This window comes from Ailuropoda melanoleuca, chromosome 1 (assembly GCF_002007445.2).
Source record: "Ailuropoda melanoleuca isolate Jingjing chromosome 1, ASM200744v2, whole genome shotgun sequence".
Taxonomy (NCBI): domain Eukaryota; kingdom Metazoa; phylum Chordata; class Mammalia; order Carnivora; family Ursidae; genus Ailuropoda; species Ailuropoda melanoleuca.
The window spans coordinates 145,016,131-145,044,068 of record NC_048218.1 but is presented as its reverse complement, the minus strand read 5'-3'; the positions used below and the strand labels follow the sequence as shown (position 1 = coordinate 145,044,068).

Here is a 27,938-nt window from a genome sequence, read left to right as displayed (position 1 = left end):
TAAAAAAATATATATGTATATTTTCCATGTGTGTGGGTCGTGGTATAATCCGGGGATGAAAATAACTAAGATATAAGGATCTAACACCCCTTGTGGGCTTTATCCTTTCAATTCTACATCTGTACCTGGGTTTCTCCTGCCCCCACTTTTCCAGAGGCCCCATACCAATATGTCTTCTGAAGGATTACAGATCTGCCACAAAGGAGTGAGGGTCTGTCTTTCTTCCTTAATTTACTCTGAGAATGGAGACTGTAGGCATTTTGTGCATGTTTTTGTGTAAAAGCATAGCTTTACTACCCCAACCCTGAGAAGTTTCTCTCTTAACATGTGGTCTTAGCTTATGCGATTCAACTTTAATATTTCCCCAAATCTGTTCCTTAGAACATGAGCCACAAGACTTGCTCCACAAAAACAAAACAAAACAACAAAAAGCACATTCCTTGGACATATAAATTTGGGAAGTGTTGTCTATCGTAGCCTTTTCCTAGAGATTGGCGGTGCCCTCTGGCATATTGAAAGCTTTGAAAAATCCTTCAGCTACAAACAAAAACAAAACAATTTTGCTTTAAGTCACCATTTCACAGACTTACTTGCCCACACCTCCATTCTCCTCTCTTGATGCCATCTGTAAGCATCCTGTCAAAATCTCTGGGATACAGTTTGAAAAGGACTGTTTGACAGCATTGACTTGCACCATGACAAATTCCAACCTGAAAAAGTTGGGACCTGTCCTTGGGCAGAAAGGGGGCCTTAGTTTCTGGGCCTCTTGCCTGCTTCTGATTTTTCTGAAAGGACCAAAGTACACTATGATGATAACCCAACATCACTTCAGTCTCTGCGAGTCCCTTTGTTGGCCTTGCTTGCGGTTTCCCGTAGTGGATAGCATGTCTGCAAGAGACACTCTGCTGTGGGGCGGCCTCAGTGGGAAGACCTGGGGTCTGGTTTGGAATTCAGAGCTTACTGCTTTATTTCACCACGTGGATCTGGTGAGGGGGGACAGGACCTTAGTCCTTAAACTTCTACCTGTATGGCTAAGATTAACAACACAGGAAACAACAGCTGTTGACCAGGGTGCAGAGAAAGGGGAACCCTTTTATCCTCTTGGTGGGAATGCAAGCTGGTGCAGCCCCTCTGGAAACAGTATGGAGGTTCCTCAAAAAGTTAAAAATAGAGCTACCCTATGACCCAGCAACTGCACTACTAGGTATTTACCCAAAGGATACAAACATACAGATTTGAAGGGACACGTGCCCCCCTGATGTTTATAGTAGCACCATCAACAATAGCCAAAACAATGGAGAGAGCCCAAATGTTCATCCACAGATGAATGGATTAAAAAGATGTGATATATATATGTGTGTGTATATATATATGTATATATATATATGTGTGTGTGTATATATAATGGAATATTCTTCAGCCGTCAGAAAGGATGAACTCTTGCCATTTGCAACAATGTGGATGGAGCTAGAATGTATTATGTTAAGTGAAATAAGTCAGTCAGAGAAAGACAAATACAATATGATTTCACTCATCACATGTGGAATTTAAGAAAGAAAACAGAATGGGCAGAAATCACAGGGGAAAGGAGGGAGAAGGAGAGAAGGAAACAAACTAAAAGAGACTCTTATGGATAGAGAACAAACTGAGTGTTGCTGGAGGGAGGTGGGTGGGGGGATGGGCTAAATGGGTGATGAGGATTAAGGAGGACACCTGTTGTGACGAGCACTGGGTGTTGTATGTAAGTGATGAATCACTGAATTCTACTTCAGAAGCCAAAATTGCACTGTATGTTAACTAAGTAAAACTTAAATTTAAAAAATCCTATTTAAAAATGAAAAAAAAAAAAAACTACCTATATAATCAGACATTTGAGAAGGCAAGAGGAAGTGGGAGTGAGATGACCTCTGGTTTTAAAATGGAAAGCAGATCTCAAAGACCCTGGGGAACAGGAGCAGCGTAGGGCCAAGAGGGTGGTGGGTATGGAGATGGGGGATGGGAGCAGCCCAGACAGGAGAAGGAAGGCAAATTGCGCCCACTGTCTGAAAGGCACTAAAGCCTCAGTCCTCAATGGGGTTGGGGCTTTGTCTCGTTGCGCAATCCTGGGCCTCATCCCACACTACTGAATCCGGATCAGCACTATTTAACCAGGTGCCCAAGGGATTTGTATGCACTTCTTTAAAGGACATTCAAATCCTACATCACCCATGTTAGAACCAGATCAAGAGATTCTGGTGGATCGGTAAATGACCTTTGTTACCATTTAAAGGTAAGGCCGGTGAGTCCCAGAGAAGATCATGAATCTGCCCAAGGAAAAGCCTGAATCAGGAGCAAGCCAAACCCCCACGTGGATACACTCTTGTTCAGAGATCTGGCAAATAGGGTTCACATGAGATTGTGGAGGACTGGGGCTGGAGGGAACTTGTGAAAGGATTTAAAAGGCGTCTCAAGGGGGTTCCCTGATGCTTTCGAGGTGATAAGAGCGCCAAGGAAGAAACAGAGAGAGCTCCCCCGGGTCGGTAGTCTCCCTTGCCCAGCTCTGTAGTCAGCTGTTATGACCTCGTAGGTGTGCATGCGCAAGTCCAAGGCCTGCCTCGGATCAGGCTACAAACAGCGTTCTGGGGTGTGGAACGTTGCAGCCCTGCATCTCTACGGCCACTTGCCCATTTCTAAGTTGCTGCTTGTAACGTGTGAGACCACGATTTCCCTTCATTAGAAGGAGATGCAAAGCTAGTGTTAGCCTTTCGGCCACCCCACACCCACTCCACACCATGGTGGGAAGAGGGCAGTGGTGGATTCTGGCAGACCTGGGCTGGATGCCATTCCTGCAACTTTCCAAGTCGCTTCACCATGCTGAACCTGTTTTTCACCTACAACTTAACGGGATAATAGTCCATGTCATAGTAGGATAAATATAAAATCTGGCATATGAAAGGCGCTCTGTAAAGGTTAGCTTTATTTTTGCCGTAGCTGTCGCAAAAATCCGCCTTTGAATGGCCCACCTGAGTGATATTTGAATATATATTAGGATAATGCCTCATGCAACCCTAGGCTAAGGATAAATAAATAACTCTCCAGCCTTCCCTATCAATGCAACCGACACCACTTTCTCCATCTGAGGCACCAGCCTAGTAATTCCACGGAACAACTTGGCAGACATCCACAGAGGACCTTCTCCCTGCTGGCACCGGGTTCTTGCTGGGTCACAGGGATAAAGAGGATGCAGATTCTGAGATATTCACTCACAGATTTCAGAGTTAATATGAGCCACAAGACCAAAAACCAGTAACTGCAAAACAATAGTGTCCGAGACTTGATGGCTGTATATGAGGAGGTCCGTGAGGATAAAGGAGCTATTAATCCTATCACAGAAGACCAGGAGCGGCAGGAAGGCACGGGAGGGAGTCTTGGCCCCAGGATTAGGAGGTAAGTGCGTTCTAGGCAGAGCGAGAAGCGGGAACAAAGGAAGAGAGGTGTGAAAGCAATATGTAGAAAAGAGCCCCTATCATCACACCTCATTTAAAATCCCAACTCTATCCTTTGAAATAAGCAACAACAAGCAATCTACATAGCTTCTCCGTGCCTCAGTTTTCTTACCTACCAAGCAGGTAAAATATTAATTGTTGCCTCAAACGTGACAAGGAGATTAATTGGGGAAGTATGTGTGAGAGCCCTTAGCATAGGGCTTGGCACACAGTAGGTCCCAATAAGGAATATTGGAGGAATGAGAAGTGTATAGTGGCAGAAAGCGACTGATGAGGCTGACTATGGCCCCAGGGAAAGTTCCAGAGTGGATTTCCTAATGTATAAACTAAAGATCCTCACTTTCTTTTGTGTGAAACAAACACCTATTTGCGAAGAATAATTCACAGCAGGGATTGTGTGATTTCTAGCCAGACTTCCAAGGCCTCAGGAATCAGGGACACATCGCAGACATTGAATTTGATCCCATAGAACATTTGGATCTAATCAAGCCCTTGATCAGATATTTCCTGATAATGGAGATTAAGATAGGAAACCGCGAGCTGGGTTACAGTAATACAGGCGGGATTTCATCTGGGCCTTCCTCCGGTTTTCAGCGGCATTACCTGTGCATTTTGAGCAGAGGACCGAATGTGAGCTTTGCCTTCACACTTGAGTTCCAGTCCCCACTCAGCCACTTCACCAGCTTGTGGATTTGGAAAGCCCCTTAAACTTAGTCGTCCGTCAAATCTGGGAAATAATACCTCAGGGAGGGGGTGGAAGATTAAATGAGCGTATGTACAGTACCCGAACTGTAGCGGCGATGATTGCTCTGTTGAGATACGACTAGTGTTGGGGGCCACAGACTTGAACTCAAGCAACTGCGTGCTGATTTCATGCCTCCTTAGCTACCCTGGCCTCCCTTTGACTGTGATTATTCTACCTTTTCCGGATCAGAGATTGTCTTCCATGAGAGAGAAGCCTGAGTCCGGATAGGGGCTGATCTGTTCTACTTTTCTCTGCCTTCTATGATCCCATCAGGTTTCATGGGCCTTGGGACCAGGCAGTGTGCCAGTTCTACCCGTGTGGCTTTGGCTCAAAGAAAAGCTAATTTGGCTCTCCTTGGTATTTTTCACAAGTCTTGGCCTACTCTGTGATTTCACGTCATTGAATATCTTTTCTACAGGACCTGCACCTTTAACATCTTTTGTGCTGTCCTTTGAATCCCTTGGGGCACTTCATGGATATTCACTGAGCTTTGGTAGACCAATGTGTTTCACAATGATAGTTCTCAAATGAATTTTAGTAGATTATGGCCAGCATTTTAAGATGAATGAAATAGAATTGAATAGAAAAGTTAAGAGTGTATTACATGTGTTAGGATGATCATTCTTTTGTGAACCTGTTTTCGGGTGTGTGAGTGTGTACCGTGCAAAATGCTTTTCCTAATACATCGTCATTTTCCCTCTTATTTCTTTATTGTGAGCTTTTGCAATCATAATGTCAGATTCCCATTTTTTTTCAATAGCTTGTAGTTTCTCAGGTTGTGGGGGCAGATCCCAACTTTCCCTTGAAGTCTCCATCGTAAATTCAAGTTCATCATTCAGGGAATCACACTCTGCTCACAGCCCAGGCCTTCTTCATCTCCTCGTTCATCTCTGGAGCTCTAGCGCCCAGGCTGGTGGTTCTCTACTCTGTGCTTCAGGATACTAACAACGATTATCAAAGCTGATTGCTCGACCCCACTCCCAGCCTGTTAGGTCAGACCCTCTCCAAAGGTGGAACTGATGGCCAGCGCATGGCAATAGGAACGTGTTACATTTTTTCTGGATGAAAAAGGGAGCACCGCAAATTCCTATCATTTTATACCATCTTAAGAATTTTATCCAGAATGTCCCCAGCCCATCCTCTTCCTCTGTGAGACTAAATTATCAGTAAGGCAAGGGAAGAATTTCTCAGCCTATGTTCAGCCAAATAAGATTTCTGGGCATTCTTGGATAATCGTTGCTCTTCACTAAGACCATATTGTATCACTAGTTCTCAAAAAAAATGTTGATTATTTCAATCTCTCGGCTGTGCTGATGTTGTGGGCCAGTTCTTTTAAATGCCTCAGCAATAGTTTTGCTCTTCTCAGGCAGCCGGCTAGTACGTCCTTCTCACATCTATCCTTTTTTCCTTTGTCCTTCGCTCACATGCTCCCTGTGATGTTTATGCACTCAGATTTAATAAGTTGCTTTTGCGTGTGTGTGTGAAATGTCTTTTTATATGCTGGCCTTGGGTATGATTTTCTGAAGTTATAAATCCTTTAAGCACACCTGTGTTTTTCAAGTGACACACCCCAAAGCAGATGCCCAGTCCAGGCTTTGGAGCCAGACAGAGCAGATGGGTAGGAGGCCCATCTGTCAGCAGCCCCAAAACATCAATGGAGTAAATTGGAACCATGTTGCTATTTAACCCAAATTTCCACATAGGACTCCTTATGCAGCTGATGAAATAGTTACTATTCCTGCCAAAGTGCACAGAGCCCAGAGAACACGATGTGTTTCTTTTGTGGATCAGTCCACCTCCGCTAAATAAACACTGAATGCACCCAGAGGGCCCACAGGTCTTACCCTGGCCTTGTCTGGTAGAATCGCTGAGATTCCAGGGACCGCTGACTGGGGGGTTGAAACTCAAAGTCCAGCTGAGGAGAACTTTCTTGGAAGCTAACTTTTGCAGCTCAATTGTAATTTCTGAGTAGTTTTGTGTGTTTTAATCCTTTTTTTTCTCCCCCAGAACACGACTTAATGCCTTCCGAGAGGTAACACCAGTCAAACTTCTTAACTGTAATTTAGTTAAAGGAATAGGTAAGTATGTGAGAGGAGGAAGTATCTCATGGAACTTGCAGTATTATCTTGCTATTGATTTGATTAATACACTTGTTTAATTTTGTTCAAAAAATAGAACCATGAACCAGGAGAGAAAGAGTAAGTCAGTAGTTAATTATAAATACCAACGTACTTGACTTTTGACTTCACCAACGTATGGCCAAAGTATTGACTGTTTTTCATAGTTTGTTTTTGTTTGGTCAGTTTTACAAAAACAGTAGTGGGAGCAGTGTTTGATTTTATGGTAATACGACCCGAGGTGATTCCAGGGGAGGGATAGGGGAAGGAGAAAAAGCAGTGAGTAAAGGGACAAGTTCAAAAAGCCCTCACACACCTTGGTAGTTACCACAAGGCTTCCCCTCATGCATCTCTCTTTTAAATATTAGGGAGGAATATTTTTTCCCAAAAGTTCTAAGCAGATTTCCCCATCAGATCTCATTAGTCAGAGAGAGACAACAGACTGGTGCCCTAGCTGCAAAGGAAACTGGGAAAGTAATTATCGGGCTTCTATGGTGGAAGGCAGGCCCTGTCAGCAGAGATGAAAGGCTAGGGAATAGCAGCTGGTGGGCAACCAACAGGGAGTGTCACACGACTCAAGTCCCCTTCTGGTTTCAACCAACCACCTTTGTTATTTGAGGACAACTTGTTTGAGATCCATGTTTTTGTTATGTTTCGTTTTGCTATGTTTAGAATTATTTATCTCCATTGACTAAGGTTGGAAAGGCTAGACCATATGACTTATTCAGTCATAATCAATAAGGTTGGCCAGATATCTTACAGTGCAATCTTTCTCTAGAAAATAAATATGATATTGATATTAGATGTCACGGGATATTTGAAAAATAAACATCTCCACTAAGAGTGTCACTACAAAATCAAAAATCTCATTTGTCTCTAGGCTGATTGAGATTTTAAAAATGTACATGTAAAGTAGAATTAACTTGGTGCTATTTTACTGATGCTTATACTTAATAGTAGATGCGTATTTTGCATGTGAAATGTATCCCCATTTTAACTGAAGCATTTTGAATCTGCCTATATCTCCAGTGTGGTTCTCAAAGAATTTATTGAATTTGGAATTAAGTATTAATATATATTGGTAGTTTATGCTGTGTCTTTAACAGAACAGGAAGGTGTTTTCAAATTATCGTACCTTTTACAAATTTTGTGAATTTCCGTGAACTTCGTGTAGGATATTTCAGACTCTGAGGAAAAAGTTCTAGTCCATTAATTTAAAAAACATATATTACTTGTAAATTTTAATTACACTTAATTATATCAGTGTCTTCTAATTTTTACAGAATCATATTAGTCAATTTGAATAAGTAAATGAAGCAGTTAATTATTCTGAATCTATCAAATAGGAGCTAAATCTGTAGCACCATTTTCCAGTTAAGAGTGATAAAGAAGGGGGGCGCCTGGGTGGCACAGCGGTTAAGCGTGTGCCTTCGGCTCAGGGCGTGATCCCGGCATTCTGGGATCAAGCCCCACATCAGGCTCCTCTGCTGTGAGCCTGCTTCTTCCTCTCCCACTCCCCCTGCTTGTGTTCCCTCTCTCGCTGGCTGTCTCTCTCTGTCAAATAAATAAATAAAATTTTTTTAAAAATAAATAAATAAATAAAAATCTTTAAAAAAAAATTAAAGAAGAGTGATAAAGAAAAGGATCGCTAGCTCCCTGCGATCATCCACAGAAATTTGTACTGACTATTCTCTTTTCTGGCAGAAACTGGCTCTGAAGACTTGGAGATACTTCCTAATGGGCTGGCTTTCATTAGCTCTGTAAGTGTTTTCTTCCTTTTACGGTGCTCGACACCATGTTCTAGATCCAGTAGCTTAAGTCTTTGTTTACGCCTGCTCTTTATCAATGTCCACCTTCAAATAAAATAAGCAGTCATATGGTTCAAAACACAAACAGTGTATGCAGTGTATGGCCGTACGCCTTCTATGCATATTGTACTCCTGTGTGAATGCTGAACTCGAGTAATGCCTTATCTTCCATTGTAGTGATTTGGGAGTCCAATGAGTTCAAGAATGGCTTTCCATCCGTGGTCGATCCCTTGACGCACTTAGGTGGTAGAGTCCTATATTTCCTGAATTGGGTGTATGTTTCTATATATCCCTCTACATATCATTTAGATTTTACCTTTTCCTCTCACACTTTTCAAAATAAGCCCTTTAATCTGAAGTTACTGATAGGCCATTCCACAATTTCCACACTTTGAAGAGTGAATCCAGCATGTTTGTTGAAACTCTTCTGCATACAAACCACTGTGGTTTGTTTCCACAGTGACATAGCTCAAAATAGAAGAAGTCAACGCCCTTGGCTGCCTGTTGTAATTTATTTAGTTCAGTTTTCTCCTATGAAGATGGAGGACTAGTCATCTTCTCCAGCAGTGTCTTGCAAACCCCTTTTTAAAGCAACATAATAACATATTCCAAGCAAAATCTTACATGGGACCCCAACATCTAAAACAAAAAACAGCTGTGTTGTTCTAATTGAAGGCTAAGAAAGAAGTTGTTTCTGGGCTCACTAGACTTCCGCTAAAACTCTGTCCCCGAGATGCTTCCAAGGAACCTGCCAGGAGACATTTTAAAAACCATAACCAATGTTCTCTCCATATTCCTTGCTTATATGATTGAAACCCATTAACAATCACCCATTTGGTCTACTTTTCTATTTTCGATCTTTCACATGAGTTGGGAGCTGTGGTATGGGACACACGTGGCTTTGCTGCTGGTGATGGAAGGCTCCGAGCCAGCACGTTGTGTGGGGTGGCCTGGTGGAGCAGGTGGCTTCTGGAACCCCCCATGGGCCTATTGCACAAGCCAACCAGGATGTTTCCCATGTGGCCCTGTGACGCAAAGCAGACAGTATGAAACCATGTGCCATCTACCACCTCAATCAGCTTTTGAAGTATTTGTAATGTGCCTGTTTTTTTCTCCTTCATGTTTTATAAGGGATTAAAATACCCTGGAATAAAGAGCTTTGCACCTGATAAACCTGGCAAAATTCTTCTGATGGACCTGAATGAAGAAGCTCCAACAGTGTTAGAACTGAGGGTCACTGGAAGTAACTTCGATCAGTCTTCATTTAACCCTCACGGGATTAGCACATTCACAGATGAAGGTAATGCTATTTAATGCTTATTAAAAACAAAACCAAAATTTAAAAAATGTTAAAGAGTGNGGGATTAGCACATTCACAGATGAAGGTAATGCTATTTAATGCTTATTAAAAACAAAACCAAAATTTAAAAAAATAAAGAGTGAGGATTTCCTCTCATTCAACTACAGTATAATCACGATTAGTGTTATTCTTCCATTAAACGTACCCCTACGTTAATGAAATACAATATTATAACCACTCTGATGCTTGAGAATGCTAAAATACTTAAGATTTGTAAAGCACTTATTTTTTAAAATACCAACATTCACATTATCCCTGTAATTATGATAGCAATAATATTTAGCCCTGATCATTATGGGTTTTCCATTTTAAACAATTTTCCAGATCCAGGAATTTACAGGGATAGGTTTTTCTAACGGAAGGCATCAGCGACCTATAGATCCACTGATGGAAAGTCGCCGCGGTCAGTTTCCTTTCAGCCCTGTACCTTCCGTGCCTTTCTGCCTACTGGTTCCTCTGTTTTGTCTTCAAACTACTTCTCCACATTTCAAAGCTATCAGCATATCACCCCCATCCCTCATGCCGTCCTTCCCTTTCTTCCTTTCTACATGCAGCCATTTCTTGGGTCTCTACACGAATCCTCAACCCCAGCTGCACACAGAAACCCCTGCGGGATTTGACATCAACTGCATTTGTTTTCTTTTTACCTCTTGACCCCTTGTTTCTCCTGCTCTCTACCCCCCGGCTCTGGCAATCACCAGTCTATGAGCTTTGTATTTCGCTTTTAGGTTTTAATTCTACATATAAAAGAGATCACATGCCCTTAAGGTCCATCCATGTTGTCACAAATGACAGGATTTTTGTTCTTTATTTATGGCTGAGTAATATTCCTCTGTGTGTGTGTGTGTGTGTGTGTGTGTGTGTGTGTTTATTCATCCATCAATAGACACTTAGGTTGTTTCTGTGTCTTGACTACTGTAAATAATGCTGCAGTGAACATGGGGAAGCATATATCTTTTCAAGTTAGTGTTTGAGTTTTCTTTAGATTAATACCCAAAATGGAATTCTTGGGTTGTATGGTAGTTCTATTTTTAATTTTTTGAGAAAATTCCACAGTGTTTTCCACAGTGGCTGTACCAGTTTACATTCCCACCAACAGTGCATGAAGGTCCCTTTTTCTCCACATCTTCACCAACACTTGTTATTTCTGGTCTTTTTGATAACAGCCATTCTAACAAGTGTGAGATGGTATCTTGTTATGGCTTTGACTTGGCATCTCCCTGATGATTAATGATGTTGGGCATCTTTTCTTGTACCTGTTGGCTGTCTATGTCTTCTTTGGAAAAAATGTCTTTTTCAGATCTTGCCTATTTTGTTTTATTTTTTTAAAGATTTATTTATTTATTTATTTATTTGAGAGAGAGCTTGAACGTGAGTGGAGGAAAGGGCAGGGGGAGAGAGAGAATCTTCAAGCAGACTCCTCTCTGAGCAGGGAGCATGACACAGGACTCAATTCCAGGACCCTAAGATCATGACCTGAGCCGAAATCAAGAGTTGGACACTTAACAGACTGAGCCACCCAGGCATACCTCTTCTGCCCATTTTAAAGTCAGATTATTTATTTGTTTGTTTTTGCTATTGAGTTAAATGAATTCTTTATATATTTTGGATATTAGCCCCTTATCAGATACATGATTTGCAAATATTCCTTTCCATTCAGTAGGTTGCCTTTTCATTTTGTTGATGCTTTCCTTTGCTGTGCAGAAGGTTTTTATTTTGATGTAGTCCTACTTGTTTGTTTTTGCTTTTGTTGCTTTTGCTTTTGGTGCCAGATTTAAAAGAATCATCATGAAGATCTATGCCAAAGAACTTATTGCCTATGTTTTCTTCTAGGAATTTTATGGTTTCAGGTCTCCTATTCAAGTCTTTAATCCATTTTGAGTTAACTTCTGTGTATGGTATAAGATAGTGGTTGAGTTTCATTCTTTTGCATGTGGCTGTCCAGTTTTCCCAGTGTTATTTACTGAAGAGACTGTCCTTTCCCCATGGTCTATTCTATATTCTTGGCTCCTTTGTCATGAATTAATTGACCGTATATGTGTGGGTTTATTACTGGGCTCTCATTCTGTCCCGCTGAGTATGTGTCTGTTTTTACACCAGTATCACACTGTTTGAATTACTATAGCTTTGTAATATAGTTAGAAATCAGGGAGTGTGAGGCCTCCAGTTTTGCTCTTTTCAAGATTATTTTGGCTTTGGGTTTTTTGTGGTTTCATACAAGTTTCAAAGTTATGTGTCCTATTTCTGTGAGAAATGCCATCGGAATTTTGATAGGGATTACATTGAATCAGTAGACAGCTATAGCAACATTTTAACAATATTGATTTTTCCAATCCATGAGCAGGGAATGGCTTTCCATTTGTTTGTGTCTTCTTCAATTTCTTTCATTAATATCTTATAGTTTTCAATATACAGGTCATTCACTTCCTTGTTTAAATTTATTCTTAAGTATTTTATTCTTTTGATGCATTTGTAAATGGGATTATTTTATTTCTCTTTCTGATAGTTTATTATTAGCTTATAGAAATGCAACAGATTTTGTGTATCGATTTTGTATCCTGCAACTTCACTGAATTTATTTAGTGGTTTTAACAGCGGGGAGTTTTAAAAAGCTTAATGACCAGATTCCAGCCCCAAATATTCTGATTCAGTCAGTGTGAGGAAGGCCTGGGTGGTAGGACTTGTTAAAAGTTGTCCAGGGGATAAAATGTAAAGCTAGAGTTGAGAAGCACATCTGTAGTCATGGCCTCCATCACCTCCGCAGACAGTCCCTCCTTCCATCTTTCTTCCAGACTTTCTCCACTGTGGTGACTTAAACTGCTGTCTTGAACGTCATTAGCTATGTCTTTATTAACAAATTCCTACCTTCCTTCCTTCCCTCTCTCCCTCCTCCCTCCTTCTTTCCTTTCTTCCCTTCTTCCTTTCTCCACCTCATTTATGCTGTTGACCACTTCCTCCTTCAAGTAAATTGCTCCTCCCCGATATTCCAATATACTTATCCAGCTTACTTCTGATCCTACTGCAGTTTTCTCCCCCAATCCTTGTTTTGTCATTCATTTCACATTCTCTGAACATTCTCCAAAAGACCAATCTTTTGCCTCCTCTTTATTTGCTCTAGTTCAGAAAGTTCAACCAAGTCACACCCGTTAACTCTGCCTGCTTTCTGGGAGAATTCCATGAATGGGGTATTCCTTTTTTTTTTTTTTTTTAAATCAGCTCTTCAGTTCCATTCCTTCAAGCTTACTAGATTATTCTATTTGAGTTCCTCTCCTGTAGCTGCTTTAAACTCAACATGTTGACAACTGATTTTCCATCCTTTTATCTTTCCTTCTTTACCTTTCTACCCCATACGACGTCTCTTCTTTTATATATACATACATAGTCCCCTTTTGTGATGGCTCCACCCCTTTATCAATACCATATTTTATTTTTAAAACATTAAGTGCAAAGAAATATACTCTTGGGTATGTACACTTTTAAAAATAAAAGGGAGTCATGTTACGCAAACCCTTCTATAAAGTGCTTTTGCATTTAACATTACATTATGGGCTCCTTTCTACGACAGTGCATTTCGAGCTCCTTTGCAATGGCTGTTTAGGATTCAGATGCGTGGGATGCAGTAATATAGTTCTTCTGTTGATGGATATTCAGTCTGTTTCTGCCTTTATGTTCATTGCAAACGATGCCAAAATGAACATTCCCGTATACATATCTTCTGTATTTCCTCAGGCTCGAGGCTCAGAGGTAGAATCTGTGGCACCAAACATGGCTCCGGGTTTCAGTGCTCACTCATGTTTCATTTCCCTTCTGCCCCCACACCTGGATCACTGCTGCAACTGTAAGGTCATGTTACTCCTTGGCTCCAAGGCCCCAGTGAGTAAGCCGTGAGTCCTTACCCTGAGCCCTAACAAGACTGGCCTTGGCTACCTACCTTTATGGCTGCCGCTCTTTTCTCTCATTCATTCTACTCCATCCACAACCTCACTATTGAGAGACGTGCCAAGAAAGCTCCTGCCTCAGGCCCTTTGCACACTCTCTTCCCTCACCTGGGAATGCTCTTTCTCCAGATACTCACATGGTTTCGTTTCCTCTATCATTTAGGTTTCTGCTTTAACATCACTTCATCAGAACTTCCCTGACTGTCACGAAGAAAACATCTCATTACTCTTCATTCTTTTATCCAGTTTTATTTTTCCTTTGTAGCACTTAATACCAATTAAACACCTGTTTGTTCAATGGCCTAACTACAAGGAGCCTCCTGGTTGGCTTCTCTGTTTAAATCTCTTCAGTTCAACCTACTACACTTTGCATTGTTTTTCTTTAAACACCAGTTTGGTCACATCAAAGACTTCCAAAGACTTGCTGCTTCTTAAGACAAAGACTGTAATAATCTAACTTCACTTGCCAACACTAATCACACCTTCTTGACCACTTAGATTGGTCTCTTCCATGTCTTAAAGCTGGACTGACTCGCGGAAGCTGTTTCCCTTTGATAACATCTCTCAGGTGTTCTTTTTATGGAATTTATCATTTTACACTGTGTGAATTATACCCGAGCACACCTTCTCACGTCAGCGTTCTCCACATCTTTTATCTCTTTTATCTCCACTCTGCATCTTGCTGAGACCATTTGCGATAGAAAGCTTAACAAGCTCTTTGGAGTTTTAGCGTCAAGCGTTGCTCATTCTTAAGTTTAGGATTTTCCCCCCTGTGGAGTTTAGAGGTGTTTAGAGACTGTCACTAGTTCTTCCTTTAGCTATTTTTTTTCTTCGGAGTAATCACAAGTGCTTCTCTCTACAAGGAGATGAAAATATTCCATCTGCCTGACACCCTAAGTACTAGTTGGAGGTGGGCTGAAATTGCTTTTTGGAGACAGGGCTGACAGCTGAGAGCTCAGTTAATGTTTCGATTTTTGTTTTTAATCTCTTCTCAGATAATACTGTGTACCTGCTGGTGGTGAACCATCCAGATTTTAAGTCCACAGTTGAGCTGTTTAAATTTGAAGAAGAAGAAAAATCACTTTTGCATCTGAAAACCATCAGACACAAACTTCTGCCTAAGTATGGAGATATATCATATTTCTACTTTCCTTTAACACCAATGATGGTTACTCCACCTTTGGTTTCTTCTTTCAGCCAGAGTGGGAGGGGGGGTAATGGCTGGTCAACTCTCCTTTCTAATCATCACAAACTCCTCTTCTGCAGATACTTGTGAGGATTCAAACCCCCGAGAGAAGACCCATTCTCATCCTCTCTCATTTCCAAGGCTGCCTGGGTGCTGACTTATGGCTCCTGGCCTCAGAATGTCCATTCAGGCTGTTATTAAGACATAACTCTTCTTCTCCAAAGCCAGACTTTGTATTTCAAACCCACACCAGTTTCACAGACAAATTCCACGTTATGGGTTTATTTATTAATTTACTTCCTTTTGTATTAAAAAAAAATAGAATCATAGAAACATACACCCAAGGGAGACCTGAGATTTGGTGCCCCTACCACCTCCCCGTCCTACCCCTACTGCTGTTCAGGCACATGATTGGGGGTAGCAGATCTGTGGTTAACACTCAGCTCCAATCTTAGGCTTCTTGACAGTATAGCACAAGGAAAAAGAAAACACCCAGGGATCCCTGATCGCAGTCAACCCAACACAAAATCAACGTCCTCACTTGCCTTACGATTTGGTTTGTGAGGCTAGTGATGGATTTGGGACAAAAATCTGACATCGCCTTCCCAAACAATGTTTATTCTTTAATCATTAAGATTGTCTAGAATCCCAACCTTTAATTTAATGGTTAGCTGATAGCGTTGGACTACCTTAGTATCGGTAAATCTAGATTTCTTTTAAACTGTGTGTTATTTACATGCGGGGACCTAGCAGAGTGCCTGCAGCACGGTGTTCCCAGGATCCCCTCCTCTCTTTCTTACCTAGTGGTTTTGAAGACGGGGAAACTGCAATTGGAGAGAAATTGAGTTACTGGATGAAGGTCAGTCAACTAATTAGTAGCTGCATAGGAACCATATGGCCCAAGTCTTCTTTTGCATCCCTAGGATGAGTGCAAATTTAGAGAACAGCTCTTGGTGGAACAGTTTATTTATACATGCACTCAACAAATGTATTTTGGAAAGAGAATGCGGGTACCAAATGTCTGGCGGATGTGCCCCATACCAAGATCTAAATTAGGGGAAAGTATATAGAATAGAAAAGCTGGGCCGATAATAATTGTAATAATTGTCATAGTAACAATGAGCTTTAATTATAAGCTAGGTGCTACAATAACCAATTTAAACTGATTACTTTATTATCTTTTTACAAATACCTTCTGAATTAGGTGTTATTATTATGCCATTTTGAGTATTTAACTTGCCCCCAGATAATACTATCGGTAAAATGGCATAGCTGGAATTTTAACCCTGGTATCTTGAGGCTGAAACTGCTGCTCTGAGCCACTCTGAAATAGTGAAAACTTTATTGGTTTCACAATTAGTCTTGGAAATCTTGTATTTGTCCAGATTCCCAGGGTTAGAGTATGTTTTTTTTTCTGGGCCAATTGCGAAAATATGTGTCTTTGGCAATATAGAACCAAACTGAAAAAAAAAAACAAACCCAAAACCATAGTGCCACAATTAACTAAAATTCTGCTCTCTCAGCTGAAGGACTAGCTATGTCTATTTTCTGCTTTGTATTTAATGGCTGTTTATGTTGTTTATAGCATTAATATTCCTATTACTAATCTATCACAATTGAAGTATGTTATTAATGATAGCACAGCGGTCGTGCTCCATCATGTCCTATAGGCCAGGCAGAGTGCCAAGGTCGTTATAGTCATTCTTCCCTTTTGTTTACCCTAACCTCACAAAGTCCAGAGAGGAAACTGAGGTATAGATTTTAGTGACATGCTATGGCCCCATAGACAGTAACAGGAAACGTCAGCATTCAAATGGAGTCTATAAGATTTCAAAGCTATTACTCTGAAATATTCTTCTCTGCTCTTTTTTACGAGAAACAGGCAAATGATTTGTAAAGTATACTCACTTTGGAAATTTACTTTCAAAAAAGAGGGGGGAAAGAGAGAGAGAGAGAAAGAGAAGAGGTTTATGCCTGGAGCCTGTACACACGAATCCTAAGTTCCTAGACCTTTTTTCTCGTGTCGTGAGTGTGGTCGCCATCAATGGAGGGTTCGGTGAGTGGCAGGCTTTCTACAAAGCACACGGCAGGTGTTGTCTTATTGTGATTTCCACTGAGACTCCACAAATGAAGATTCTGACCCTTAGTCTTATACTAATGAGCTGCACGACTTTGGAAAAATGGTTTAGCCTCTCTTTACAGACGAGAAAACTGAGACTCCGTATGCTTATCTAACTGGCCCAGGAGCCCAGAGCAGCGTCAGAGCTGATGTGCTGGTGTCACGCCCTCTGCCAAGGAGCGGAGAGAATTCTCTCCCAGATAATGGCCCTAGGGAACTTCTGGCACCTCAATCAGCAGAGAATGACTCACTTATGTGTTCACTATTGTACCTATTAAAGCAGAAAAATAGACTCATATAATCTTAGATTTTCGGTAGCGGAGAGAGAATCAAAATCAGAAAGAAAATATACCATAGCGTCCTGTTCCTGAGCATTCTTGCTCATGGACATTTTCTTCAGTTTAGAATCATGGAACTTGTACAGCCAGAAGCAACCTTTTAAGACTGAAAATGGTCCAGCTCATCCTCCTTTCTACAGAGAAGGAAACTGAGGCCCTGACATGTAAAACGATTACTTTTACCTAAATTGCACAGCTAATTGTGGCAGAGCTTTAACTAAAATGCAAGTCTCAAAGTTGCTAGTGTTTTTTCCTCCCTCTGCCTGATGGTATCAGACTGTTCTATATGAGAGTGACTTCTGTATGAACATAAATGCATTTTGCCCTGATAATGATTCCTGGCTTAATTTAATGTCTACTGAATTTAGTATATCTGCACACACACACACACGAACACACACACACACACACCATAGCACTATTTTTCAGATCCAGTTAATAGGATTTTTATGTTACATTGCTATAGTAACCTTTTAGGGTTTTTTAGAGTAATTATTGTCTTTGAGGATCATACAGGTGGGATTGATGTCATATCAATTCTGTGCCATGTGGCTAGAGTGAAAGGTTCATCCCATGCCTTGATTTTAGGAACAGCCATTAATGAATGCTAATCAATGCATAGTCTTGTAATGTACCACACCTGCACCTGTATATATCCTATGTGTGTTTGAATTTGCAGTTTGAATGACATTGTTGCTGTGGGACCTGAGAACTTTTATGCCACGAATGATCACTATTTTGTGGATCCCTACTTGAGATCCTGGGAGCTCTATTTGGGTTTAGCGTGGTCTTACGTTGTTTACTATAGTCCAGACGAAGTTCGAGTGTTGGTAGACGGATTTGATTTTGCTAATGGAATCAACATTTCACCTGACGGCAAGTATGTGAACTCTTTAAATGTCATGCGTTTCCCCAGATTCTTGCTTGATATCTTTAGAACATCTGCATTTTCCAAATAACATGATATGCTCTAACATGTTATCCTGGTAAGAGGAAATTAGGAAGAATGTTAAAATATCTTAATTTTTCAAGGGATCAAATGCATCAAATCAAAATTTTCTATTTTGTGTAGGCATATTCTTTTAAATTTGGGGGGTGGATGGATGTACATATCAGCAAGGGAAACTGTGATAAACATTTAGTATTACTAAATAGCTTTGCTTTGAGGGAAGATTTTTGAGGGGTTATAAGATGAACAGCATGTAGTTACAGATCTCAGTAGTGATGGTTTGTGACAAGATAAAGAGCTTGCACCAAACTGCATATCAAGACATTGCTTTCTTCATCAAGAAAGTGTTACTGTGGGAGAAAAGTCAGCTTAACCAGGCGGTGTGCTTCGCCATGTAGTTGATTTTCGCTATTACTTGATGATGGCCCGGAGACAAACAATTTGCAGAGCAACACCGGTCTGGGGACCACACCTTGGGCAACATTCGTCTATCTACAAAAACCACGTATCCAGTCATCTGTACCTTTCCTCATCTTCTACCATCACAGGTTTCAGAAAGTTAGTAACCTAATTAGAGAAAACAACGTGGAAATATTTTCTGTTCTTTATAGCATCTCCTGGTCTTTCGAAGTGGCAGATAATAAGTAGTTATTTCTCTCCTTGTTCTGGGATGCACTGACCACATGTCTTTACAGTGAGTGGGGCGTCACGCTGCGTGCAAAATACTAAATGCACAGGGTCAGGACCAGGCTCGGGGCAAGAGGGGAGGAAGACTTCTCTCAGATCCAGGCCACGCATCTTGTCTTCCCTCATACTTTCTCTGGCCTCAAACAAGGGCCTGGCTGTCAAAGGGCTTTCCTGCAGCCTGCCCGAGAGAACTCGTTATCCTCTGAGAGGCAGAACCTGGGGATTGTGACGATATGGACAAACGAACAGTAGTGTACTACATTTTACTCCCGGATATTAAGAGCTGGTCCTAGGGCCACGTTTCTTCCCTTCTAATCAGGGACAACGAGGTTCCTAGCTCCAGAAATAACTTTTCAGAAATTAAAACTCCTTCGTGCACTATAAACTCGTTGAGTTATTTTTCAGAATTTGGTGTGTTTTGAGAGGGGTCGCATTTTCCAGTCCCTAAGCAAAGTTCTTTCCTAGGAAGAGTTCTTACAACTTCGCCGTAGCCTTCTGAGCCGCATTACTTCAAGGGCTTTGATGTAGCTCTTTCTTCTTTGAAGGTATGTCTATATATCTGAATTGCTGGCTCATAAGATTCATGTGTATGAAAAGCACGCTAATTGGACTTTAACTCCATTGAAGGTAAGATGTATTAACACTATAAGTTTGCAGAGTGATAATTAGATTCTAATTGATTTGTGAAATTAAAAGTGAGCAAGAAAGCATCGTCTAATTGGAGTGGGTGAGAACCAGTTTTTCACTTCTTTATTAAGAGTCAACAGCATCGTGTGTGTTGGTTGTTCACTTGTATTCACCTGCAGAGTGGGAAGCAGCAAGCCAAATATCTCACCTATGAAACTTGGATTCTTTCTGCCCTAATGAATTCTCGTTGCTCAGTTTCCCTTCCCTTCCTCCTTTCCTCCCCTTTCTTTCTCCCTTTCATTTTTCCCTCCGTGTTGATGAAACAGCCAAGAAATCACCTCAACTGGTATTTCATAGGACAGCGCTCTCCATAATAGTTACAAATAATGTCGATATAATATAAAGCCCAGTAAAGTATCAAGGACTCCCAGTGGCCACTAAGCACCCCTGCAGCACGTCACTTTGCTACCTTTGACCGCAGCACTTCCCCCGGCTCGGCCTCCCCCTCCTGAGCCTCCGTGTTTTGAGCTCACCGGCTGGAGCCCTGCCTCAGGTGGGGCACTCTTCCCTCTGCTCGCATGATCTTCCTCCAGATCCCTGCGGCTCTCTCCTTCATATCCTTCCAGTTTCCACTAACATGTCACCTCAGCGAGGCCTTCCCTGGCTGCCTAATCCAAGCTCGCGACTCCGCTCGCCACGCTGCACGCACCGGGATCGTTTGCAAACTCAGGACCTTCTTGGTCCACCTCGAACCCCCCCTTCCCCTGCCTGCACATGGAGGGCAAGGAGAGACCGAGCAAGAGGCAGGCCTCACCAGGCTGGTGGGTGGCAGGTTTCATAAACAAGGGAACTTATATCCTTGGCTTGCCTTGGGCCGCTGCAGGACGAGCAGCTCTCCGCACCCGCCCACCAGAACCTTAAATGTTTCTATAGAGGCCTCGATGGGGGTTCAGTCACATATACCCTCCAGAGGGGCTCGACAACACCTTACTCTGTCAAGGCCATGTCCCTGGAATGGCTCCCACTGCGCTGTGGGCAGAATGCACATTGCAAGGACAGGGAAGGGGTTGGGGAAGCTTCCAGTTGTCCAGGTCCAGCTTGAGGTTCATCCGGTGGTCATGTCCTCTCAGTGACCTCCTCCAACACTCCATCCCTTGTGGCAGCTCTTACGAGCTCATGTACCCCCCTCTTCTGCAACGTGCCCTGAGCTGTCGGCCAGGGCTTCACCAGCGCGGAGGCTGTTCGCTGAGCGGCTCTCTGGCTACACCGGGGACAGATACCATAGCAGCCATACAGTCACAGGCAAGGGAACGTGCAGGTTACAGCAACGATTCCTCAGATCAAGGACAATTTTTCCATCCAACAGCCCCGTGATCTAAACCACCGATTTATTAAGTCCCCCAAGCTGAGGGTCAGATCGCTCCAGGCATTCACTTGTGTCCTCATGCGATTTCATAAAGATGACACGCCAGCAGACGCATCGGCTATGAGCACACAACATTCTGTTTGGGTAACGGCACAGAGCTGGTCATAGTGTGTGAGGCCGTCCTAGTTTGGAGGACAGCTTATAATATTAGAAACATTTCAGTGTTCATTAAGGACAGGCTTTGCAGGCTCTCGTTTAAGGCTTACTGCATGAATTTGGTCAGGGCTTTGCCAGTCCCAGGGATGGCCTCAGACTTCTTTGGCAGTTCCCTTGGCTGTTGCCTTGGGTGTTGTTTAAAACACATCGGGCGTGCTATTACTGCTTGACAAAGTCGCTCTATTTTGAGGGCAACAGAACATCCCCAGAAACATGGCCTCCCACAGGGGCACTGGGGTGGCTACTCTCTCTGTGCAGCAATCTCTGTATCTCCTAAAGGATTTGTTGCTAGAGCTTATGTCCACGCTAGGACGTGAGCTTCCTGATTGCCAGGGGGTGTCAGTCCCGTGGGAGCTGGAAGGTGGAAGACAGTGGGGACCACCTCAGCTTCCTGCAGGCAGACTCCAATGTTTTTCCATATATCCTGACCCCACCAGGGCTTCTTCCCATGATCCACCCCTTGGTTTGCCACTGTCCCAGCCATAGGATTAATCCCTTTAGAACAGCCCAGCTGTCCATGCAAAGGGTTACGGGTCAGAGCTCAGGAGTGAACACCAACCAAACAGCCCCGAGTTCAGCCCCTGGGCTGCTGCGGTTTCTTCCCGCTTCCATCCAGACGGTGTCAGTGTTGGGCTGAACAGCTGTGGCCGCTCGCGAGGATTCCGTTGACTACACCCACCCCCACTCCCCGTCAGGAGCTGCAGGGACGGCCATGGNGCTGTGGCCGCTCGCGAGGATTCCGTTGACTACACCCACCCCCACTCCCCGTCAGGAGCTGCAGGGACGGCCCTGGGGGCGGGCAATGCATCTGGAGGGTCCACATAGTCTAGGGCCCAGTAGTGCTGGTGTTTCTAGAGACAGTGGGCTGGTGGCCGGGGTGCTCCCATGCTGCAGATGGGAACGCCACCGAGTCAACTCGGGGCTTTGCGCCACAGCAGAGAGGCGTGCAGGGAACATATTCTCAACCCACCCCTTGATAGGAAAGGAAGTTCTTACTTTGATATGCTCTTCCTTCCCCAGAGGCTCCCCTGGAGCAGCACTGCATATACTGCTAGGAGCTGCTTCTCTATGGAGTCTATGGAGTTTCTGTCCCCTTCCAGAGCTGGGACCAAAATCCTAGGGGTACTCCATCCTTCCCCACCCGTTATCCTCACCACAGTGCCCAACCCTTCTGGAGTCGCAGACACATCGAACTCAAACAGTAGCCCTGCTTGGGAGATGCCCAGAGCTTTACTCCACTAGTATGTCTGCTTTCGCAAAGGTGACTTGCTGCCCTTATCCCCAGTCCTACGCGTGTCCTCTCTTTATCAGTCCGTATCAGAGACAGAGACACCATGCCACATGGGGAATAAAAGTTCTCCCAAAACCCCAAATCCCTACAAAGGTTTGCACCGCTTTCAAGTTCTTAGTGGTTGTTAAGCTTTCGCCCTTATCAATCACAGCTTCTGGAACATGTGTCTTGCCCAACCAAATGACTCCCAAAAGCCTTGGGGCAGTTCCTGGGCCTTGAATTTTCTGTGGGTTCATGACCCATCTATCTTCTCCCTTGCAGCTGCTCCAGGAAAGCCAGCGGCATGTTCTTGGATAGTTTCTCCTAACTCTTTAATGCCCCGAAGCAATTTATATTGTTTGACAGTTACCATTTTTTGAAGGGGCGGCAGGCCTACTGGTTCGCAGTGGGTGTTTCCCCTTGGCACTGGTTTGATGACTTGTACCAAGGGTCAGAACTCCCAGACAGAGGTTTGCGGTTTCATCTTGTAGGCTGTCAATGCCCAGTAGATTCTCTGGTATGGGAGAGAGGAAAACCTCATATTCCTGGGGTAGGGAGGAACACTAAATTCATCCAAGAACTGTCTTAACCATCACCATTTGCTCTCTGTAACCACTAGTGGTGTTGAAAACTTCTGAGGGTCATCATGTGTTAGGGGACATTTGGATCCAGTATCCACCAGAGCTGTCATGCCTGGAAGACCAGGAAGAGGGAGTTCAAGCTGAGGCCTCGGATCATCTCCACCTGCCCTCACCCAGAGGCAGTCCTGGCCGGTACCCATACCTGGAGTATGGGAGGCACCCACCCCAAAGAGCACCAGATTCCTGAGGCTTCTGCTGGAGGGGGCAGGGCAGCAGGGAAGGTAAGGGGCGATGGAGCAGGTCTGAGTTGTTGTTCAGGTTTCACATCTTTCCACTGGCCAATGAGCACAGTGTTGAGTTGTCAGCTTTTCTGTTCAGGCGAGGTCCCCGTGGCAATGAGGTTGAACCACGTTTGTTTCTGGGTTATCTTTACTGGACCTTTATAGCCGATCGGGATAGACTTTAGGTTTTATGGGTGATCTCTCTGTCTCAGGTCTTTCCCACAGCCCATACCAGTCCCAGGATTTGTCAGTTTTCCCCAAATCAGCAGTGGATTACCCAACATCATAAATATCTTGTCCCACAGCTGAGCTCAACATGGACGTGAGTGTCCCGTATCAGTGCTGGGGCGGACTGGAGTATCCTCCTTCTCCTTCTTGCCCTGAATGTGGCCTGATTAGGGCCTTCACAGACAGAGGCGGAGGCTGCCTGTCTCATTCCCAACTCCCTAAGCATTATTGGACTTTCTCTATAGATTTTCAGGCTTCCACATACCCAGGGAGGTGCCCCTCATTGGGTCAAATCTCCCTGCAGGCTAGAACAATCCAGTCGATAAGGGAGTGAGTACTTTGACCCTTGGAGCGTCGTGCAGGGGCTGCCGGGGCTCAGGGTGTGTGGTGATGTTGCTCGTTTTCTCTGCTTTCTGCCCAGACAAACGGCATCTCCCCGTATCCCATAGGTGCGCTCACCACGCTGGGCTAGTTTCCCTGGCCTCCTGCTGGAACTTGGCAGCTGTAGCAATAAGCTCTGCGGAAGTGCATTCTCTCTTCGTGAATGTTTCCTCAATTGCAGGCCGCCCTGCTGGCTGGGGTGGTTCTGACGCTGTTGCTTCCCTTTGCACTTGGGGTTGGACCGCATGGGGCGTACAGCGACTTCCTCTTCACTCTCCTCACTTTCCCAGGCCTTCCACCTCTTGGCGTCCCAGTCAGACCTTGTCACAGCACTCGGACCTTAACCCCCGGCAACCTGGGCCTCCCAGCTTTGCAAAATGGCGTGCAAGGTCCTCAACTTATTATTTGCTCTCTCCCCTTGTCTGCCAGCCCTGAAGCTAGAGACTAGTGGGCACCCACTACTTCTAACCTCAACTCTTCTTCCCACTTTTTTTTTCAATTTAGTTTATTTATTAAAAAGACTTATTATTGATGTCTAGTTGACACATTAACTTCAGGTGTACAACATAGTGATTGCAGAACTCTGTACATTACTCCATGCTCATCACAAGTGTCGTCACCCTCTGTCACTACTGTCACCATACAATGGTATTACAGTATTATTGACTATATGTTTCATCTCTGTGACTTATTTACTTTATACCTGAAGTTGATGCCTCTTCATCTCCTTCATCTATGCTGCTTTCGCCCCACCGCCTTCCCCTCCGGCAACCCCCAGTTTGTTCTCTGTACTTGTAAGTCTCTTTCCCTTGTTTCTTTATCATTTGTTTGGTTTTTTTAGATTCCATAGATAAGTGAAATCATATGGTATTTGTCTTTCTCTGTCTGACTTATTTCACTTAGCATGATATCCTCTAAGTCAAGCCACGTTTTGCAAATGGTGAGATCTCATTCCTTGGTATGGCTGAGTACTGCATTCAATCGCAGGGCTCATGTGGTGGTTCCAAGCATCTGCCACGGGGGCTGCCCTTCCCCATGTCAGTGACCTTCCCCCAGGTCAATGGCCAACTCGGAATTTCCCCCAAGGATGCCTCTTTCCTAAAGCTCATTTCTTTGCTCTCCTGGCTGGCTCACCAATTACTAGTTTGTAATCTGGGGAGTTTCCTGGGTGCAGTCTGAAATAGCTCCTTTGGCCCCATACACAGAGGGCAAGGAGAGATCGAAGAAGAAGGCAGACCGCTCCAGATTGTTGTGTGGCAGCTTCAGTAAGCAAGGGAAATGACATACGAGGCTTGTCTTGAGCAGCCGTTGGACAAGTAGGCCTCCACACCCACCAACCAGAATCTTAAAAGTTTATATAGAGGTTTTAACTGGATTCAGCCACATATACTGTCCAGATGGTCTCAATAACACATTACTCTCTCAAGGCTTTGTCCTTGGATCAGCTCCCACTGTGGAAACAGTGGGCAGAATGTACATCCCAAGGACAGGGGAGGGGTTAAGGAGTCTCCAATTGCCTGGGTCCAGCTTGAGGATCAACTGGTGGTCATGTCCTCTTGATGACCTCCTCCAACACACACACACACACACACACACTTCCTTTCTCCTCTGGCTTTATTTTCCCTTCAACATTCATTACTAATATTACATATTTTACTTATATTTTATAATGAAATACTATATATTTTCTTTATCCTCTCTATTGTCTGCCTCTTCCACAAGGGTGTAAGTTCCAGAAGGATGGGGTATTTTCTCTTTGTTCCTGAAAGAGTTCCCAGCACGTAGTAGGCACTCAACAAAGACTTGTTAAATTCATATGAGGGGGCTGGGTACACTTCAGGGGTTTATCTTCTATTCCCACCGATGATGATCTGATCTGAAGGTTTGGGTCAAAAGAGGTAAAGGGGCACCTGAGTGGCTCAGTCGTTGGGCGTCTGCCTTCAGCTCAGGGCGTGATCCCGGAGTTCTGGGATCGAGCCCCACCTCGGGCTCTTCCGCTGGGAGCCTGCTTCTTCCTCTCCCACTCCCCCTGCTTGTGTTCCCTCTCTCGCTGGCTGTCTCTCTCTCTGTTAAATAAATAAATAAAATCTTAAAAAAAAAAAGAGGTAAAAACACAAAGGAGAGGAAAGAGAAAGTAACAGGAGAGTGGAGCAGTGTGAAAGTGGTCCCCTTTTCCTTACAAACAAGACTGTAGCCACCCACAGCATGAGCCGCTGTCACCAGGCACTGTGGGACTGTTCCCATCAGTACATCCAACGTACTGCCATGAGGGGCTTCACTCCGAGAAAATTACCTCAAAGCAGTATCCAACGTAGCATCGTGTTTGACATTAAAAATCATTGGTATGGCCAATGTGGTATTAGCTGAAGTAAAATGGAATTTCACACACTCCTACTGGCTGAGGGATGAAAACAAGTGGTGGTTTTAACAATTGAAAGTTAAAGAATTTTATAAGTATAGAGCCCAATCCAATATATATTCAGCACAGAATGATAAAGACACCGGTGCCGCCAAGGACTGATTCTAGCCTTGGCTCCCACTTTCGGCAACAGGTAAGGCCCCCATCTCCTGACGTAACAATTCAGCTGAGTCTACCCCCACGACTGTAATGTTCTTTTTTCTTTCGAAGGATCAAATTAAACAAGACTAGTTAATTCATTAATACCTGGAGTATTTGATAAATGAGCTGAGACTGATCTTAGAATTTGTGATAAGATGTGGGTAGGTTTATGTCCTGTCAAAATGTGGTCTACACTTATGATGGAATATTATTCAGCCTTAGAAAGGCGGTTCTAATACACACTCCAACATGGAGGGGACTTTGAAGACCTTATGCTAAGTGAAGTAAGTCAGACACGAAAGGACAAATATTGTGTGATTTCACTTATATGAGGTTCCTAGAATAAGCAAATTCATAGAAAGCGGAATAGGGGTCAGCAGGGGCTCACGGAGGGAGGAATGGGGAGTTACTGGGTACAGAGTTTTTGTTAGGGATGATGAAAGTTTCTAGAAATGGATAGGGGGTAGCGCTTATACAACTCTGTGAGTGTACTAATGCCACTGAATTGTACCCTTACAATGTTTAAAAAGACACGTTTCGTTATGCATGTTTTACTGCAATAAAATAATCCCCTCCTCCACAAAAAGAAAAAAAAAAAAACCTTCCAGGACACAGCCAATGAATTAGTCCCACTTCAGTACATTCCCATTCTCTAAAAATTGGGTTGTTTACAGAGGACACAGGTTTTTCCAATGAGAATCATTTATTAAGTTTCCTTTATCAAGAAATGTACCATCTTCCACTTGGCTTTGTGGAAGCTTGAAATGTGTACGTTTCATGCATTGTAGTGAGTTAGTATTGCTAGGAATTAGAGATTTGCGAGACAAGAGCTAATTGCTGGGCCCAAAAGGGGGCTCCCTGCTGGACTGTCAGCCCCTCCTTGGCAGGAGCCAGGCCTGCCGCTTACCTACCCGCTCTCCGGGAGCAGAGCTGCTTGCAGAGCTCAGTAATCGTGTGTCAAATGAACGGGGACCCTGGGCTTGGATGTCCTTCTCTTCTCTCACCTCCAGCTCACATCTCTGTAGGTTTCAACTACCATGCAATTCACCAATCGGCTGTTACCCTTTCCAAAGACAACAGCAGAGCCCAGAGACACACATTTTCCTCATCTACAGAAACGGTGGTATCAGCGTAGACCATCTGACATTGTGATGGATGGGGGTTGGGGGGACAGAGAAGGTCTGGGGCTGGTTTTGGCCAGAGGATGTCTGCTTGGCCGCCTCCTTTGGCCGACCTTGCCTGCCTCCAGGGTAAGAATGAATGATGGCTCTGCGCTGAGGCTCTGCTGGGAGACTTGAGCCCTGCAGCCCTTCATGGACATGGGCGGACAGGGCTCGTTTAGAGTAGGAAGCACAGGGCAGGGCCGCGATGGTTTGCTGCAGCCGCCTGCCCACACTCTGGCCCTTGCAATGAGTCACCACCAGCCTTTACACGGTCTCTGGGCACTGAGGTACGCTGGCCTCTGTTTGAGGTACACAGCAGATATTGCTTCTCCAACGGAGAGTTATAAGTAAACAAATAGATGGGATTTCTCCCCAGTAGAAGGCAGCCAAGATGATGAATGGTGGAATTAAGAATCATCGGTATTATTTATGATCCTGGTACAAAGCCTCGACAGCAATCCGTGCAGTCTTCACGTGCTTGCAACTTACATTTAGAAAATAAACAACAGAAGAACAGGGAGTTCAATAACATC

General features: G+C 43.7%; 1 protein-coding gene across 2 annotated transcripts in view; it reads left to right on the top strand.

Annotated features, from left to right (window-relative positions):
* The window catches only part of PON1 (paraoxonase 1), a 33,212-nt gene that overhangs the window by 1,433 nt on the left and 3,841 nt on the right, over nt 1-27,938 (top strand). For both annotated transcript variants that reach the window (XM_019799368.2, XM_002918938.4), the window contains exons 2-7: nt 6,238-6,308; nt 8,052-8,107; nt 9,287-9,455; nt 14,449-14,575; nt 17,776-17,976; nt 19,278-19,359. In XM_019799368.2, the coding sequence (XP_019654927.1) occupies nt 6,238-6,308; nt 8,052-8,107; nt 9,287-9,455; nt 14,449-14,575; nt 17,776-17,976; nt 19,278-19,359 (706 nt within the window). The remainder of the gene's footprint in view (nt 1-6,237; nt 6,309-8,051; nt 8,108-9,286; nt 9,456-14,448; nt 14,576-17,775; nt 17,977-19,277; nt 19,360-27,938) is intronic.